The 15,617-nt window shown below is 42.3% G+C and overlaps 1 protein-coding gene across 2 annotated transcripts in view; it reads right to left on the bottom strand.

Moving 5' to 3' along the window:
- Window positions 1–11,730, bottom strand: part of NAA15 (N-alpha-acetyltransferase 15, NatA auxiliary subunit) — an 83,689-nt gene extending 71,959 nt beyond the window's left edge. The window contains exon 1 of one of the 2 annotated variants that reach the window (XM_041759080.1): window positions 11,382–11,730. In XM_041759080.1, coding sequence (XP_041615014.1) covers window positions 11,382–11,435 — 54 coding nt within the window. In that variant the 5' untranslated portion in view covers window positions 11,436–11,730. The remainder of the gene's footprint in view (window positions 1–11,381) is intronic. The other variant, XM_041759079.1, reaches the window with a different exon arrangement.
- Window positions 11,731–15,617: the final 3,887 nt, after the last annotated feature.

Below are 15,617 nucleotides of genomic sequence, written 5' to 3'. Positions count from 1 at the left end.
CCCATAAGTCATAATTCTTGAATTTAAAACAAACTTCACTCTTCCACTTGAAACCACATGATGTAGCAGGGAAAATTTATCCAGAACAGTTGACACAGACACATAATCCTGGTAAAATGATTCAATTCTACAGATAAAGGAAAACCCCTCAGATCTCCAAAAAGAAAGACCAAATCATTCACAAAGAAAACCAGTGGCATCAGCAACAAACAAGCAAGACAATAGGATAAACAGCAAGACATTTTCAAAAAAATTAAGATATGCAACAAATATTTTACATTCAGCCAAACTGTCCTTCAAATATCAAAGCTACAGAAAAAGTCTAACCACAGAAGATTTCCACAAGCATGGCTGAGGAATCTCTAGTAACACAATGAGGTTCATCCAACCAACAGATGATTGGGGAAACTTCAGCTAAGGCACCTAAGTGGCTCAGTTAAGAGTCTACCTTGGGTCCATGGGCTCTCTGCTCAACAGGGAGTTTGCTTCTCCCTCTGCTTCTCCCCCTGCTCATGCTCTCTCTCTCTCTCTCAAATAAATAAATAAAATCTTTAAAAAAAAAGGGGGCGGGGATCCCTGGGTGGCTCAGTGGTTTAGTGCCTGCCTTTAGCCCAGGACGTTATCCTGGAGTTATCCTGGAGTCCTCGGATCGGGTCCTGCATTAGGCTCCCTGCAGGGAGCCTGCTTCTCCCTCAGCCAAGTGTCTCTGCCTCTCTCTCTGGGTCTCTCATGAATAAGTAAAATCTTAAGAAACAAAAAAGAAAAAAAAAAAAAAACTCAGCTAAAGGTCTGCTTGTGAATATAAACTAAATTTAGTCATAGAACTAAATCTAAGACAAAGATATTGATGAGGGTGAAAGAAGAGTATAAAAAATGACATACTCTCACCAGTAAAATAACTTAATTTTTTAATAACTTAAAATTTTTATTTGCTCATGAGAGACTTGGGGGGGGGAGGGGCAGCAGAGGCAGAGAGAGACAGGCAGGCTCCCTGTGGAGCAGGGTGCCCGATGGAGGACTTGATCCCAGAACCCTGGGATCATGACCTGAGCCGAAGGTAGACACTTAACTGAGCCTCTCAGGCACACTAAAAATAACTTTAAAATGTCAAAGAAAAAGAGACATGGAAAAAGAAGTAAAGCAGAAGAAGCTCATCCATTGCCTCACACATAAGAAAATGAGACTGAATGGATTTAATTTACAGCTAACAAATCAAATAGCAAAAGCCTAAATAAGAAAAAAAAAAAAAAAGACGACTAAGGGAACTTTTCAAAGGTAAAAATACAAAGATAACTGACTAGAACAAAAATATAAACCTTCCTAAATACGAAAAAATACACAAAACAAAAAAATCAAATGGAATGTAAGACACATAATAACATAAAACAAAATGAGATCAATGAAAAAACTGAAGTTCTTAATAGACTACACCTACAACAAAACAAGTACTAATTCACATGCTTTATCATTTGCCAGGCACTTTTAAACATAGCTCGCTACCTGACCAGTAAAGTGTGTCAGAAAAATACTGTTTTATCTCTGTTTCTACTCAGAATTGCAAACTGAGTCTTTTTTTTTTTTTTTTAAGATTTTATTTATTTATTCATGAAAAAGAGAGGCAGAGACACAGGCAGAGAGAGAAGCAGGCTCCATGCTGGGAGCCTGACGCGGGACTCAATCCCAGAACTCCGGGATTGCACCCTGGGCCAAAGGCAGATGCTCAACCACTGAGCCACCCAGGTATCCCCCAAACTGAGTCTTAAAGAGAGTAAGGGATAAAAAACAAAGCAGAGCCAGGATTCAAACCCACCATCCTTCTATTGTTCTTTCCACACCAGGCTCACTCCACTGAACATCAAAATTGTTTCAAAACACCACTTGAAGAAATGTGTAATATTTTGTTTTGTTTTTAAAATACTGTCTTCCCACAAAAAAAAAAAATCTTTAAGATGAATTGGCCAGTAACTTTTGACAGTCTGGAACAAAGCTTCTCTTTAAGAAGGAAAACACTAAAATAAATAAATGAATGAATGAGTAAGTAAATAAATAAATAAATAAGGAAGGAAAACACTGAAATAAGTTTGTCTTCTTAGTGGCTGTGGCAACTAAGATGGCAAAGAATGTGATACTATCGCGGGTTCTAAACCCAAGAAGTTCAAGCTTAGGAAATAATCACATGCCAGAATGAAGGAAGAGTTACCCAGACCACTCCATCACTAAGTAAGATAAAGTACAGTCAGTTCTGCTATAATGCTTGCTTGGAAAACACATTTGTTCCAACATCACTGACATATTAAGGAATATTCTGAACACACTAATTTTCAAATTTCATAATTGTGGGATTTTGTCCACGTAAGTACTAGGTTTGAATAAATAAATTGAATAAATAAATTGAAAAAATAAAGAAAACTGCATTCAGCTGCAACAAGCCACATAGGCATGTAAAGAACAGACATACACCTCAAACATCTAGCAGCTACAATCACATCAGTTCTGGCTGTGTTATGAGCCACACCCATCCATATCTGGTGTTACAACTTTCCCTCAGATTTTAGATAACTTTCCATCCATTACTTCAAAATAATTCACCAACTGCAACCCTTCTGACACTCACTTCCACAAACAAACTTCTGGTCTTTTCCAAAGTAAAGTGCAGTATTTATTCTATAGTATTTATGTATTTGTTAACCATTTAACATATGTAAAAATTGTGCTATCATTTTAATTCGGTTCTTACTTTTGCTTTTTTTCACTAGTGAAATTTCTGAGTGTTGTGCCTAACCCCATTTTTTCCATAAGCCCTGTGGTTTTAATTGCATAATTTTGCACAGTATAGTGACTTTTAGGAACTCATTTGTCCCGATACAGCACAAGTGACTGTATATAAAGCAATCAGAAATCTACTCTTTGGGGATCCCTGGGTGGCGCAGCGGTTCGGCGCCTGCCTTTGGCCCAGGGCGCGATCCTGGAGACCCGGGATCGAATCCCACATCGGGCTCCCGGTGCATGGAGCCTGCTTCTCCCTCTGCCTGTGTCTCTGCCTCTCTCTCTCTCTCTGTGTGACTATCATAAATAAAAAAAGAAATTAAAAAAAAAAAGAAAAGAAAAGAAATCTACTCTTTAACAATAATGTAAGTACTGGCTATACTTATTACACTTTCCTTAAAGGAAAGATGGAAGATTTACATCAGCTAATGTGTAAGAAGAGCTTAGCATAAAATCTGGCTCAAAATAGATATTCAATAAATGCCAGTTTACTTCATTTTCCTTCTTCTTAAAGATTCTGACTCAATTCCAAAGCAATGAGAATCAAAGATGATCCTGTAATCTCCAATGAGATCTCTCTGAAAAATAAAGAGTACCAGACTAAGTAGAAGCCATTATTAAAAGAAGAAAAAAAATTTTTTTAACTGGAACAACCATGTGTGGAAGTAAACAACCAATCTTAAGGGGTTTTTCCCCTAGGTCTATACTTTTAAAAGCAAACTTTCATTTCTCCTTTTATATACAAGATACGTAGACAGAACAACTCTTACAGATAACACACAGGATTATTTAAATAATCTCCTACATAATGAAATGAAATGAAATCTTTAAGATTAAAAATATCATTGGGTAGAGGGGCCTGGCTGACTCAGTGGGTAGAGCATACAACCCTTGATCTTGGGGTCATGGGTTCAAGCCCCATGTTGGGCGAAGGGCTTAGTTAAAAAAGAAAAAGGAAAAAAAAATCATTGGCTTAGAATAAGATTATAATTTGCCCAGTAGGCTTTGACAGAAATTTCAAATTATCTCAACTGAAAATGTGTTCCTGTTATACTAACCAAAGAAAATTTCAGTGGAATAGAGCATATCAGGCAACAAAAATACTAACCACTCCCTCATTTATTTCTATACTACAATTTTATTTTACTTTTAAATAGCCAAAAAGATTGCTTTTGTTAAATTAAAATTTTGAAGAATTATTTTAATTCCAAATTATGTAGTGAACAACAGAATTCCTATCTTACTTAAGGGGGAAAAGGCATATGCAACAAGTTAAACTAGTTTTTGAAAAGTTACAACTTCAACACAAGTTTGTACAGCATGCATTATAAAACAGCTTACATGTTAGGTATACAGCTGATATTCCAGGGAAATTCTCAAAAGTCAAGAATACAATCACAGCATAAAATTCCCTCCTTTCCAAACCCTAATACTTCTATTAGGAACCATCACTCTTTTAAACCTCTTCACTTGCTCTTCTTACCATCAACATTGGCAACTGACATGCTCTTCAAAACTACTTTTCAATAAGAATCTTAAGTTTTTCTCTCTTCAACAGGACTACAACCTATAAATAGCAAAGTTGTATTTAGATGTGGAAACTGATGGCTGGCCAGGCTCACTGATTAATTATGCGGCTTGCTCTGCACACCAGCTTCCCAGCATACCTTTCCAATTCCAAAAATTCACGTTGAGCTTTACATTTTCTGTAAAACACTCACAAAGCAACTCTAATCTACAAAATTTTCCCTTCCCCTTTTATAATAGCATATGCACTGGTCCTCACCCCCAAACTTGTGTTAGAATCAGTTGCAGAGCTTTATGAAACTATAAATGACTGAGCCTTACTATCTGATTCATCAGGCTCCTAACAACAAACATCCTCATTTAATTCAGATGCCATTTTTTTCCTCCAGTGCTAAAACAACCAAAACAGAAACAATAAAATTTCCTCTTATTATGCTTCTGCGACTGGAGAAAGGCCATGTAAACAAGCTAATACTATGATTCATCCGTAAATGAAACTTCTAAGGTCTTACCGGGTAATACAGGTTCTGCCTGCCATCCTACCATTACCTCATGTAACAATGTACTCCATCTACAATGCCAAGGCCCAGTAACTCCCTTTTTCAAAAACCTTTATGTAAGAACATAATCCAAAAGAGCTTTCTCTCTTGTCAGTGTCTTAACACTCATTCTATGCAACCAGTACTTATCCAGGGTCTGTTCCGGTACACGATTTCAACCAATGGGGGTACAGTAACAGAAAGAAGGCCCTATCATCATAAAATCTACATTTTAGTTATAGAAGACAAGTGATAAGTTACTTGTTCATATAAGTCATATGGCAATACAGTGTTATAGGGGAAAAAAAAGTAAAGAAAATAAGATTGAGCTGAGGAGGGCTTCTGGTTGAGGCAGGCCTCTATAAAACATTCAGAGAACATCTGAACAGAATTCTAAGAGAAGAAATGTGCCATGCAGGTATGTGGGGGAGAAAATTCTGAACAGTTCTTTGCATATGATCCCTTATATAACCCAGCTTTTTATGTCCAAAAACACTTTTATGAACAAGAAGATATATTTGAATCAATGCTCTGTGTGAACTGCATTGTCAAAAGCACAAATATTAAAGGAAATAATGCATGCGAAACAAAGAGATCCCTTCAGCTAAAGCAGGTTGGCCAGTAGTTCTCCAATCCTCCAGCCATATAGGGCACCATGCCTGCCTCTGTGGAAACTCTTTTAACCAGTGCTTCAAAGTAATACTTGGGATAGCAATTCTATTATCATCAGAAAACTTAGTTTGTGTAATCCCCAATAGTGACCCAAGACTGTAAACCTTTAAAACACCCACAGTACTGAACATTAAATTCAATTCCCTATTAAACTTTTTGCATGCTTTTCTGAACATACAGTGTTGCCTACAACTAGAACATACAGTGTTGCCTACAACTATTAAAAACTGTGGTCAATCTTTTTTTTTAAAACCAGAGTACTCTATTCTCCAAATAATCTGTACAAAGAAGTACTTTAACCTGCTCTCAACCCCAAAGAATCACTTTTGAAACATTTCAGGTTTCTAACACAATAAACCACTTAAATATATACGCTTAGGGGGTCTGGGTGCCACAGTCAGTTAAGCCACTGACTCCTGATTTCAGCTCAGGTCATGATCTCAGAATGAGATTGAGCCCCACGTCTGGCTCTATGAGGGCACGGAGTCTGCTTCTCCCTCTGCCTGTGTCTCTGCCTCTGTTTGTGTGTGTGTGTCTCATTAATAAATAAAATCTTTAAAAATAATAATAAATAAATATAAAAATTACACACTTTGCCAATTTAAATAAAAATATATCTTTGTTCATTCATACTACATCCCATTCCAGAAAGGATTTAGGGCAGAAATAAAAAGGAAAACAAAACCGTTAATTCACCACATTATCAAATGGTTTTTTTCTCCTAAAATTTTTACAGACTTAAAAAAAAAAGTAGGGGATCCCTGGGTGGCGCAGCGGTTTAGCGCCTGCCTTTGGTCCTGGGCATGATCCTGGAGACCCGGGATCGAGTCCCACGTCGGGCTCCCAGTGCACGGAGCCTGCTTCTCCCTCTGCTTGTGTCTGACTCTCTCTCTCTATCATAAATAAATAAAAATTTAAAAAATAAATAAATAAATAAAAAAGTATTTGGTGTATTTTACAATATAGTATATTTACATTAGAGCAAAATTTCTAGGATGCTTCCAGGGAAAAAATGTAGTCTAGCTTAAACATTTGATTGCCTACAGTGTGCAAAAGAAAAAGGACTTCATAGCAGATAAAACTTTGTTTCCATTTCTTTGTTTTTTTTTCTTTGTTACATTCTGAACACATGCAGGGCAGCCAAAAGCATATTAAAACCAGTTTCAAGGTTACTGTCCACATTCAGTTGCAAAACTAGAATTGTCACATAGAAATTTAAGTCAAGGGCATTTCCACATACATACGGAAAATTTACTTGACAATCAATTCCTAATCTTAATTTCACCTGCAACTAAATCCAACCTAAGTATCATCCAACTGTAGAAAGAGCACTTTTTTCCAAACGCAATACACTGCATGAAATAATTTGCCTATGGGATGCCTGGGTGGCTCAGTGGTTGAGCATCTCCCTTTGGCTCAGGGCATGATCCTAGGGTCTGGGATCCAGTACTGCATCGGGGTCCTTGTGAGGGAGTAGGCTTCTCCCTCTGCCTATGTCTCTGCCTCTCTGTGTCTTTCATGAATAAATAAAATCTTGAAAGAAAGAAAAGAAGAGAAGAAAAAGAAAAGAAAGACACAAAGAATGAATCTGCCTACAATGTGCAGGTACCTACAATACATCTAGCCACCTACAAACCTACAATTATTACAATACTTTTACCTAACTCCCTCTCCATAGGATACCTCCCCACCCCAGCCCCCACGAAATAGACAAACACTAGGCAGGTATGACACAAATGCCCTGAGCTAACAAACAAATTGATTCTTGAATCTAAACACTAAGCTTTTAACCTTAATCTCAGTCTGTTTCCTTAATAAAAATGTCCCTACCGGGATCCCTGGGTGGCGCAGCAGTTTAGCGCCTGCCTTTGGCCCAGGGCGCGATCCTGGAGACCCAGGATCCAATCCCACGTCGGGCTCCTGGTGCATGGAGCCTGCTTCTCCCTCCGCCTGTGTCTCTGCCTTTCTCTCTCTCTCTGATGACTATCATAAATAATAATAAAAAAAATTTTTTTAAAAATGTCCCTACCTTGAGAAGGTTTTTTTTTTTTTGAGAAGTTTTAAGAATAAAGAAGGATCCACAAAGTGCACTGTCCAAAAAGGTAACCATATACCACCACACGTGGCTATTTGAATTTAAACTTAATTTAAAAATTTAATTCCTCAATTGCACTAGCCATATTTCAGGTGTACAACAGCCACATGTGACTAATAGCTATCATATTGGACAGAGCAGATACAGGACATTTCCATCACTACAGAAAGGTCTGTCGTGCGTGCAGCACAAATGCTAAGTTTTCAGCAAATCACAAAAACTATCACCTTGCCATACTAACTTCTCTTACCACTTTTTTCTAGAAAAGATAATTTCTGTCCTCTAGATTTTTAACTAACAACATAAATCATTCAGGCAAAAGTCCAAAAATAGACTAATATTTTAAATACTCCCAACTTAGGCTTTTAGCCCTCACATTAATACCTTAGGAAAAGAAGAGCAGTGGCAGCAATAGTCATCAAGCTGGTAACACTGGAGTGTAAAGCATTAGGGTATATCCAACTTGTCTAAGTGGGCTAACATCTAAAAAGGTGTGAATCTCATTCCACCTCAGCAACTCATTCTCCCCACCCTTAACCTAGATCCCAAAAAAGTCGTGTAAAAATCTGTTTATTCCCTCAAACTATTTAAGTAAACAAACCATCAAGAGTAGGCAAAGTCACCATTTTCTAATGAGTTCGTTTTCCAAACTGTTGAAATAGTGTATAATTACAACAAAAAGCCCACAAAAACACCGCTTCTGGTAAACACACGTAACTGTTCTTTAAACTAAAACCCATACAGAATAGATATATCATATTAAATTCACCCCCTGCCCTTTCTCTAGACAAATTATAGACAAGACACATTTTGTAGGCATTTTGACCAATTTACAATTCTTTAGTCAGAAAACAGGTAATACATGAAAAAAAGGGCCCAATTTGCAACAAACTGAGTTTTAGATATCACCTAAACTAGAACAAGCCAAGTGAATCCACTACACAAACTTTTTGAGTTTCCTTTGAAAAATTAAGACAAACACATAAAATTACTCTGTAATTGAGGTTTTAAGTATTTAAAATACAAACTACATTTCCTAAAGGAACCTACTACAAACAAGTATGGTACAACTAACAAAGTAGTAGCCCAAAAGGTGGAATGATTTAACAGTTACCAACCTAACACCTGGTTACAGGCATTAAGATATGCCCAACTTTTCAGAGGGGATGGGGCTTAAATCAAAGAGCTAACCTACCATAAAAACTGAGAAAGCAGAAGCAACTGTGAAAAAGCAAATACTAAGCATGCTTTTGGTTAGGAATGCTTTCTTCATTCCTAATATAATAAAATAAGAACATTACACCCCCTTTTCTTTAGCAATTTTTGCATTTCTTTTGCATATACCTTATCATAGTAACTCCTTTAGCACTTTGATTCTAGCAATGAACTTAAAAGTTCTGCCGCACTATCACAACCAGAAAAAAAAAATAATACGTAAAATGCTTAATCAAAAAATGCTTTCTATGAAGAGCTGAACTGTGGTACATCCATATCACACTATTCTACTCAACAATAAAAAGGCACAAACTAGTATTGATACAGCCAACAACTCAGAGAAATCTCAAGGGAATTGCATTAAAACAAGATCAAAAATTTAAAAAAAAAGAAAGAAAACCAAGGCCAATCCTAAAAGTCATATAGTGTATGATTCTTCTCAGTAAACATTCTTGAAATGACAAGACTATAGAAATACAGAACATAACGGTAGTGGCTGCCAGAGTTTGGGGAGGCTAGAGAGGCTAGAAAGGAGGTGGGAGCGTGTGGTTCTAAAAGGGCAACAGAAAGATCCTTGTGCTGAAGGAACCATTCTGTATACAGACTGTAGTGGTGGTTATGTAATTACACTTGTGATAACACTGCATGGAACTCTATACACACAAATTAGTACAAGTAAACTGGAGAAATTAAATAAGATTGGTAGAGTATATCAAAATGTTACAATAATGAACTACAGTTTAGCAAGACATTATTAGCACTGGGGAAACTGGGTAAAGGGTAGAAGGGATCTCTGTATTATTCTTTAAAACTACGTGTAAATCTACAGTTATCTCCAAATAAAAAGTTTGGTTTTTCAAAAACTGCTACTCTAATTGGGATAATTTTAATATCAACTAGATACTCCATAGGGAGTAACCATTAACAGTATTATGGCTCTACAGGACAACTTCCTTGTTCTCAGAAAATGCTTGCTGGAGCATTTATGGATGGGATTCTATGTCTGCAAGTTACTCTTATGTGCACGGAAAGGGAGAGAAAGCAAATCTGGCAAAATGTTACATACTAAATTTAGCTGAAGGGTTTGGGAGTGCTCCTTGTACCCTTCTCTCAACTTTTCTGCTTGAATTTTTTTCCACAAAAAAAAAAAAAAAAAGACTGTCAAGGAGTAAGATTTAAGACAAATTTTCATCCTAAAACTACATTACAGTCAAACTTCCACACCAATCAGCCTTTTAAAACATTTAAAGTAAATTGTTGTGTTAAAACTATGCCATAGTCCCATCTACAGTCGTTATTCTCAAGCCAAAAATAGCTATAAGCATTTTGCAGTAAAAGAGCTATGCGATACTGGATGTGACTTTCTGATAAATCTTTCAACATAAATGGACTCCATCCGTAAGGCACGTTAGAGATCTTTGTAAAATCAAAGTTAGTTCAAGACGGGATGCCCAAAACTGTTCTACTTTTCAAACAAAGTGAAGCTAATTAGCAATCACGACGGAAAAAACAGCCAACACGCTCATTCATGCACACACCCTCCAAATTTTAAGAGTCTTTTTCTTTTTTTAAGTCTGGCAAACAGCTCGTTCTTTGCACAAAGAAACGTGTGCACCGACGGGCAACCCACACGCTAAAAATGGCAAACCAGACACGGGCCACAATGTCTTAACTTCCAGGGCCAGAGCCGCAAGACACAGTGTGCAACGTAAACAATGCCTCCAAACATCACTGCAATCGATAGCATCCGAGGAAGAGAGAGAGAGAGGGGAGGGGGAAAAAAAGAAAAAAAAAAGGGGGGGGGGGCAGCAAACCGCACACAGAGGAAATATGTAGGGAAAACAAGGGAGTGTGAGCTACAGTCCAGAGGATCCATCTCCGAAGTTCTCAGGCTGCTCGATTTTCTGCATCGGCGTTCATACGCTTTGTGGGTCTTTCTGGGAAAATCCGTGTCCGCAACGTCTCCGACCGAAAACTCGGTAAACTTTTTTTACGCTTCCACCCGGGCCGCCCCGGGCCGGGGGAGCGGGGAGCGGGGAGCGGGGTGCGGGGTGGGGCGGTTTCCCGCTCGGGAGACCGAGGAATCCCCGTCCGAGCCCTGCTCCGTGCAGGGAGGAGGCAGCGAGCGCGGGGAGGCCGAGGCTCTGCAGCGTCCGGCCGGGGCGGGCGGGGACAGGTGAGCATCCCTCCCGCGCCGAGGACGCCCGGGCAATGAATGAGCGGCGCCGCACCCGCACCACCTGTTCCCGCCCGCCCGCCCCCCGCGGCCCCCGCCCGCCGGGCCTGCCCTCCCCTCCCCTCCCCTCCCTCGCGGCGGAGGGACGCCCGCCCGCCGCCGCCGCCCGCGAGCCCGAGCCCGAGCCCGAGCGCGGGGTAGGGGCCTACTCCGATCCCCGGCCTCCGCGGCGCGCACGCGGACGCGCACCCGGGCGGCGGCGGGGAGGCCGGGGGGCTTGGGCCGCCGGCCCGGGGCACGGAGGCGGGGTCCCGGCGGCGCCGAGGGGAGGGGTGACAGGCCCGGGCGCCGGCCGAGCCCTCCCGGTGCCGGCCCGCCGTCGCCCGCTCACCAAGATCCGCTTGAAGAGCGCGTTCTCCTTGGGCGGGAGGCTCACGGCCGGCATCGTTCCGGCTCCTCCCGCTGCTCCCGCCGCCGCCCGGCTCGGTCAGTCTGTGTCCGGCCGCCGCCGCCGCCGCCGCCGCCGCCGGCCCCTGGCTGCTTCAGCCTTGACTCGCCCCGACCCACCGCCGCCTCCGCCGCCTCCGGGCCTCGAGTGTCACCGCGCCGCGCAGCCCCGACACCCCCTTCCCCTCCTGGTCTGTTTTTTCCTTTCTCACTTAACGCTGCCGCCGCCTCCCCCCCCCCACGGGTCTCCGTCGGCGGTTCACGTGGTAACTGAACAGACCGACAGAGGCAGCCAAAATGGCGGACGCGGAGGGCTTTCCCACCCGGGTCACGCCTCCTAGCGCGCAGGCGCGATGACCCCCTTTCCCCACCTCCGCTGTCCTGGAGCTTGCTGGGAAGCCCGGAGGCCGGAGGGTGGGCGGAGCCGGCGAGGGCCGCGGCAGGCCCCGCCCACCCCCGCCCCGCCTGCGCTGCGGCGCCTCTGCGCAGGCGCGGCGGGCGCTGTGCGAGCTGCGCTTCCCGCCGCCTTCCCGGGCGGACTTTGTGCTCGGAGCTGCCGAAGCGGCCTCTCCCCGCTTGGGTGGGCGCCCCGGGTCCGCACGATCGTGCTTGGAGCCTGCAGTGCCGAAGCGAGGGGGCTCCAGAAGCCCTGCGTCTGATCACCGGCCTGATCAAGCATCAGAGGCGGAAGGAAGGAGGATGCAGGCATCCCCCCGGGGCGCAGGGCTGGGGGGCGGGGGGAGGCTTGTCCTGGGGCTTCAGGGAGTCCGAACCCCGCGCTGACCTCGTTCATTACTTACGGTGCGCCTGGCAGGAGAGCCAGGTCCCAGCGGCCGTGTTTGCTCTGCCGCGGAAGCATCGGGAATTAAAGTGCATTTTATTCCATCGCTGAGTCCATACCACGGGGAGGCCAGGGCTGATTGGGTCACCTTGGGGGGGGGCGGGTGGAGACCTCGGGGACAGGGAATTCCCGGGGCTGCCTGAAAGCTAGCGGGTGTGCTGAACTCCCCATCCCCGGGAACCTGCAGATCTTAAAAACCCGAGGATCCTGCAAGGGTACTCAGAACTGCTGCAGTAGGCAGGCCAGACAACCGGACAGGGCCTCCCCCCAACACACACAGGGCTATGTGTTAGTGATTTCACGAACAGTTGCCACTAAAGGGGCGCCTGGCTGGCTCCGCCACTAAAGCAGGGGACTTTTGATACCAGGGTGGGCATGGAGCCTACTTTTTAAAAAATTTTAAGCTGAGAAGTAAAACTATTTTAAAACTGGCATTCCTTTTATCTACAATCTTTCATATGAGCCGGTTTTTTTATACTTGATTTTATTTTTAAAGATTTTTTTAATTCATGAGAGACACACAGCGAGGCAGAGACACAGGCAGAGGGAGAAGCAGGCTCCCTGCAGGGAGCCCGTGGTGGGACTTGATCCCTGGACCACGACCTGAGCCAAAGGCAGACACTCAACCACTGAGCCACCCAGGCGTCCCAATATACTTGATTATTTTCGATGATCTCTCTCCAGATGCTGAACTCCATCCGTCAGTAGCATCCTCTGCATCATGAGTTACGCTGTACATGCAGTAGCTTTGCTCTTTTGAATGCATTTACCCAGATAGTTTCCCCTTTCAGCTTGCTCTTCTTTAACCCTCCCCGGAAGGTGTCAGAGATGTTTCCCAGTGTGAAAATCTGGGACTAATGCTTGGGTTTTCTAGCTATCTCAAATGCCCTCTTCTTTTGCCTGGATCATAAATGAGTTTTTAGGTTTTATCAATCAAATCCTGCAGTTCATGACCCCGGGGTCCCAGGGATCGAGTCCCACATCAGGTTCCCTGCATGGAGCCTGCTTCTCTCTCTGCTTGTGTTTCTGCCTCTCTATCTGTGTCTCTTGTGAATAAAAATCTTAAAAAAAAAATCCTGCAGTTCTCCAAATTCTGTTACCTTCTTTCAAAAGTTTCATTGAAAAAAAGTATCTACAGGAAATCATGTTTGGGTTTTGGAATGTGGCCATTTTTTTAACCTTAACTTTTTTTTTTTTATTTTTATTTTTTTTAATTCATTCATGAAAGACACAGATGGAGAGGCAGAGACACAGGCAGAGGGTCGAAGCAGACTCCATGCAGGAAGCTCGATGCAGGACTTGATCCTGGGACTCCCGGATCACACCCTGAGCCAAAGGCAGATGCTCAACCGCTGAGCCACGTAGGCGTCCCAAGATTTTCATTTATTCATGAGAGACACACACACGCACAGAGAGAGAGAGGCAGACACATAGGCAGAGGGAGAAGCAGGCTCAATGCAGGGAACCCGATGTGGGACTCCATCCTGGGACTGGATCCTGGACTCTAGGATCACACCCTGGGCCAAAGGCAGGTGCTAAACGCTGAGCCACCTAGGCGTCCTAAGCTTAACCTTAACTTTTTAAAAATATAACCAAGAACAGGGATGCCTGGGTGGCTCAGCGGTTGAGCATCTGCTTTCATCTTTGGGTGTAATCCCAGGGTTCTGGGATCGAGTCCTACATCAGGCTCCCTATGTGGAGCCTGCTTCTCCCTCTGCCTATGTCTCTGCCTCTGTCTCTCATAAGCAAATGAAAAAAATCATATATATATATATATATATATATATATATATATATATATCTAAGAAAAAACAATTCACAAAAACAGTTGTCATTCAGTGATAACCTTTGAACTTCACTGCCCCCAAGAGGTCTTTCTTTCAACCATCTAAACTATTAAGAAGTAAGAAGTTATCTACCTTGTGATAATTTTAGTTTCGCTACTAACTTTGGTTTTCAAATCTCTGGTTTCATATCCACTATTCACCCCTTTCGGGAAAGAAAATTTCTGATCTTTGAAACAAATAGTATTCCCCACAAAAGGCTGAGCACCTAATAGTCAAGCCAACAATATAGTTTGGTAAATGTTACCCTTTTTATGGTTGATAACAAATTTTTAAGACTCAAAATTTCACAAAGTTTGCATCAACACATATGGTCATTTCCTAGTTAAAATGCACCCCTAGGGGCAGCCAAGGTGGCTTAGCGGCTTAGCGCTGCCTTCAGTCCAGGGCGTCATCCTGGAGACCTGGGATCGAGTCCCACATCAGGCTTCCTGCATGGAGCCTGTTTCTCCTTCTGCCTGTGTCCCTGCCTCTCTCTTTCTCTGTCTTTCATGAATAAATAAAATCTAATATATATATATATATATATATATATGTATATATATATATATATGCACCCATAGATAACAGTTGGACCATACAATCAGTACTTGCTAGCCTGAACGCAATAATAAAATATGTTCTCATAGATCCCAGTGTTTGACAGAGATTCCATTTAACACATATGCTGTGAATGACAGCTATGCAGGAAGTTAATATGTCCAAGGCTGGATGATGACAATGAGGATGATGATGGTTAGTACATTCATCTTACCCTAAGTATTTGCATATCACTATTGTCAAAATGCCTCTTCACCAAAAAAAAAAAAAAAACTAACCATTAATAAATAATTTACCTTCAAACTTTAGTTCTCTGAAAAGGATATGTGGAGTGAAAATTCTCCCTCTCCATATATGTAAGATGTTCTCTATTGACATTTTTATGCCCTAATTATTAAGTATTTAAATTTTATAGAAATACAACATAAGTCAATATATTTGTCACTCAGATTTAACAAATGTTCAACATTTTGTGATTGCTTCTGATTTTTTTTTTTTTTAAGATTTTGTTTATCTGAGAGAGAGTGAGAACACAAGTGGGGAAGTGCAGAAGGAGAGGGAGAAGCAGACTCCCTCCCCACTGAGCAGAGAGCCTGATGTGGGGCTCCATCCCTGGGACTCCAGGATCATGACCTGAGCTGAAGGCAGATGCTTAACAGACTGAACCACTCAGGCACCCCTGCTTCTGATTTTTTTTTAAAGATTTTATTTGGGGATCCCTGGGTGGCGCAGCGGTTTGGCACCTGCCTTTGGCCCAGGGTGCGATCCTAGAGATCCGGGATCGAATCCCACATTGGGCTCCCAGTGCATGGAGCCTGCTTCTCCCTCTGCCTGTGTCTCTGCCTCTCTCTCTCTCTCTCTCTCTCTCTCACTGTGTGCCTATCATAAGTAAATAAAAAAATTAAAAAAAAATATAAATAAAGATTTTATTTGTCCATGAGAGACACAGAGAGGG

This window comes from Vulpes lagopus, chromosome 6, assembly GCF_018345385.1.
Source record: "Vulpes lagopus strain Blue_001 chromosome 6, ASM1834538v1, whole genome shotgun sequence".
Lineage (NCBI taxonomy): Eukaryota > Metazoa > Chordata > Mammalia > Carnivora > Canidae > Vulpes > Vulpes lagopus.
Note: the sequence above shows the minus strand (reverse complement) of the source record. Positions and strands in the feature narration are given on the sequence as shown.